Source organism: Sycon ciliatum, chromosome 1, assembly GCF_964019385.1.
Source record: "Sycon ciliatum chromosome 1, ocSycCili1.1, whole genome shotgun sequence".
Lineage (NCBI taxonomy): Eukaryota > Metazoa > Porifera > Calcarea > Leucosolenida > Sycettidae > Sycon > Sycon ciliatum.
Window position 1 is genome coordinate 8,951,829 of NC_088643.1, and position 3,497 is coordinate 8,955,325.

Below are 3,497 nucleotides of genomic sequence, written 5' to 3' on the forward strand. Positions count from 1 at the left end.
TTGTACTACTCCCGAGTTCGGCACGGCTTGAAAGCAAGGATATCCTCAGGTCCAACTCCTCCTTATACTAGTTATAGGTAAGGACGGAGATTTGTGAGTTTAAAAAGAGACGCAGGGAGAAAGGCGCCGGATCCATTGAGACATCAGGCAGTCTTACGTGCAAGTATGCTGCAGTTCTAAGACAACCCGTGGCCACTAGTAGTAGTAGTAGCGAAGTAAATACATTCAATCAATCACTAGTAAAAGCACAGGCCACCGTGAGAATCAATATTCCAAACCTTGTTGAAGGGCTCACAGAGTCGCTACGGTCGTAAACCTTGCAGTTCAATTGCGGCATGCCTCGTAGCAAAGGAGGAGGAGGAGGAGGCTCTGTGAATGTCAGCGGCTACTACCGGGCGAATGGTACGTATGTAAATGGGTATACTCGCTCCGCACCGTCGTCAGGTTCCTCTTCGTCTTCCTCTTCACGGGCATCTACATTTAGCGGCGGGGGAGGAGACTCTGTGAGTGTCAGCGGCTACCACCGGTCTAATGGTACGTACGTAAATGGGTATACTCGCTCAGCATCGTCAGGTTCTTCCTCTTCACGCCCAACTAGTGGCGGGGAAGCAGGCTCCGTCAGTGTCGGTGGCTATACGCGTTCCAATGGTACGTATGTGAGTGGGTATACTCGCTCAACACCTGCAAATTCTTCTTCAGCTGGATATATTCAACCAGCAACGCTACGCCCCTCGTCCTCTTCTCCAGCAGGCGGCACTCGCGAATCGTCAAGCACAGCTGCCACATCAACACCTATCCCATCACGTTCAACAGGCGTTGAAGACTTTGTACATGTGGATGTCTATACTCGGTCTGATGGAACTAAAGTCGCTGTTTCCCACACGGGCTCAACACCTGGTTTAAGACCGGCTCAACAAGCACCGTGCAAATGGACGACTGACCTGGCAGAGGCTCTTCCCGCCCAGCACGCCAGCATAAAGCAAGATCCTGCATTTCCCGGTGATACGAGAAAGCGAACGCATTATGTAGACAACTCGATTAACCGTCGCCTGGGCCGCGTCGGCTTGCCTATTCCAAGAAAGCATGGCGAGCACGGCCACGGGCTATCATCTGAAGCAATCAGTAGACCGCAGCAACTCGAGCGCATCAAAAGTGCTCTGTACGAAACCACAGCTGACGAAATTCGTAAGGTATTGGAAGATCATGCACTGTCCATCCTTGACCGCCAGGCAAAATGGGAGGAGAAACACGCTATTCAACAAGCCTACGATCATCACCAGCGAGCAGAAGTTGAAGAGGAATGGTTCGAGCGAGGCATTTCCGCGACGACCGATCTTCAAAAAGTCATCACATCAGGTACGTGATCACCTTCAGAAAAGCATATTCTTTTTAAGATCTTCGACCGGTTATTATTATGATTATTTATTCATATTAATAGGGCAGTCCCCACAGACTCAATGTCTTCCTACGGGGTACCCTAAGAATAAAAGTAATGCATGGCGAAATAAGGATGGTGATGCAGCAGTGCGGATAGCCAGTGATGACTACGCTACTACCAAGAGCACATAACCCACCCCGGTTATGCACTCTTGCTACTTATGTACAGTCAACTTCGTTTATAACGACATTCGGCGGGGCATCAAAAAAGTGTCCTTATTCGCGAAGTGTCGTTATACCCGAAGTCTCATTATATGTATTACAGTTGGATGGAACTTTGTTCTGGGCATGGAAATTCTGTCGTTATTAGCGAAGTTGACTGTATTCACTTTAGCTAGCTTTGTCTTGGGGATGAGGCCTGGGGAATTTGCTATACTGTGAGCTCCGACTCGGCCCGCCTCTGTTTGCACCTTTTCCCCGCCTGAAACACGGCTGCAATCTCTGTGTACATGTTATGCTCAGATCAAGAAGCCGACAGTCTAGTTATCCAGCAGCAAGAAATCACACTGGAGAAGGCCATAGGACATGGTGGGTTCGGAGAGGTGTTCGCCGCACGCTACCGGGGAACCGTTGTTGCCGTCAAGTGCCTGCAGCTTCAGGCGTGGTCGCGAAGCAGAATAGACACGTTCAAGCGAGAGCTGCAAGTCCTGTCACAAGTGCAGCATCAGAATATCGTCACGGTGCTGGGCGTGGTACTCGATCCACCACAGTTCAGCATCGTCATGGAGTATATGAGGCGCAGTTTGTTCACAGCCCTGTTCCTCCACGAAGAACAGTTCTCCAGCGACAAGCAAAAGACGATCGTGCTGGAGATTTGCGCCGCTCTGGAACACTTGCACGCCGAAGGGATTGCACACTGTGACGTGAAAGCGGAGAATGTGCTCCTGGATGAAGATGATCACGCCAATATCTGCGACTTCGGTTTGAGCTTCATCAGGTCTACCACGGAGGTCTCGAGCAGCCGCGCAGGCTCGGCTACGGCTCCTCCGGGGCAGGGCACGCCACGCTACTCAGCTCCAGAGGTGCTCCGAGGTGAGCGACTCGGCCTGGCGCAGTTGTATGCCGCGGATGTGTACTCGCTAGCCTTGGTGGTCTATGAAGTTGTAGTGCGCAAGGAGGCCTTCATTGACTATACGCTACGTCAACTGGAGAGAAATGTCGGCAATGGAGTGGATCGGCCCGATGTCTCAGCTTCTCCTCGCATTCTAGCTGCCACCATCCAGCACCTGTGGGACAAAGATCCGTCCAAACGCCCGCCTATGCCGCGCGTCTGTGAGCTATTCAACGCAATTAATGCCTGCTACTGGTTCCCTCCAAGCCCAACTGCTGTGTAGCCACGATCGCGATCGACCACTACGCTTTCATGCATCTCCAAGAATATGTCTCTAAAAAGCACAATGGATTATTCCTCAGCCAAGCACTCATGTCTAACTAGCTCTACATTATGATCTTCTTGTTGAGAATTCCGTATGATGGGTCCACCTCAGACCCAAGCATCGGCATATCCTCATTCAGGGAATCGCTTGCACGGTGGTGTTGTTGTTGTTGTTGTTGTTGTTGTTGTGGAATTTTATTTAAAGTCGCAACACAAGCAAGCGATGGCGCCTTCTTTTATACATGCGAGCGACATGACACATTTAATAATAATAGTAATGGGGAGGGGAGGAGAAAACACTCACAAGTGAAAGAAGTCACCGAAGGTAACTGAATATGTTACAGATAGATCTGCGGGAAAAAGAACCCTGTTGAAAAACCGAAAACACGGAGTGTAACTGACCAATTTGAGGTCGAGAAGATCATTTCCTAACATCCTTGCAGAACATTAGTCATTAGGTAACAGAAGGATAGGATTTGATCAGATAAAATCTTACACAAAAATAGAAAGGATTGACCATTGGTGACCAGATAAAAAAAGTGACTTTGGTCGTTCCCTTACCATGAACCTTTCAAGTAGGAGGGCTGTTGGTATGCGCACTGGAGATTTGTTGGAGCTAGGTGTCGGGTCGTTGAATGCTTCAGCGCTCTGTCACTTTGATGCCTAATGCAGTACAATCATGTAC

The 3,497-nt window shown here is 49.6% G+C and overlaps 1 protein-coding gene across 1 annotated transcript; it reads left to right on the forward strand.

Annotated features, from left to right (window-relative positions):
• Positions 1–2,938, forward strand: LOC135812125 (uncharacterized). Its single transcript, XM_065325454.1, has 2 exons — positions 1–1,356; positions 1,900–2,938. Exons 1-2 carry the CDS (start codon positions 336–338, stop codon positions 2,769–2,771), a joined length of 1,893 nt encoding a protein of 630 aa, XP_065181526.1. The 5' UTR covers positions 1–335; the 3' UTR covers positions 2,772–2,938.
• Positions 2,939–3,497: the final 559 nt, after the last annotated feature.

Bases quoted from the DNA above. Each gene is read 5' to 3' on its own strand.
- LOC135812125 (XM_065325454.1), top strand. From the start codon at position 336: ATGCCTCGTAGCAAAGGAGGAGGAGGAGGAGGCTCTGTGAATGTCAGC. The intron at 1,357-1,899 runs GTACGTGATCAC...TGTTATGCTCAG, and splicing joins TCAAAAAGTCATCACATCAG to ATCAAGAAGCCGACAGTCTA.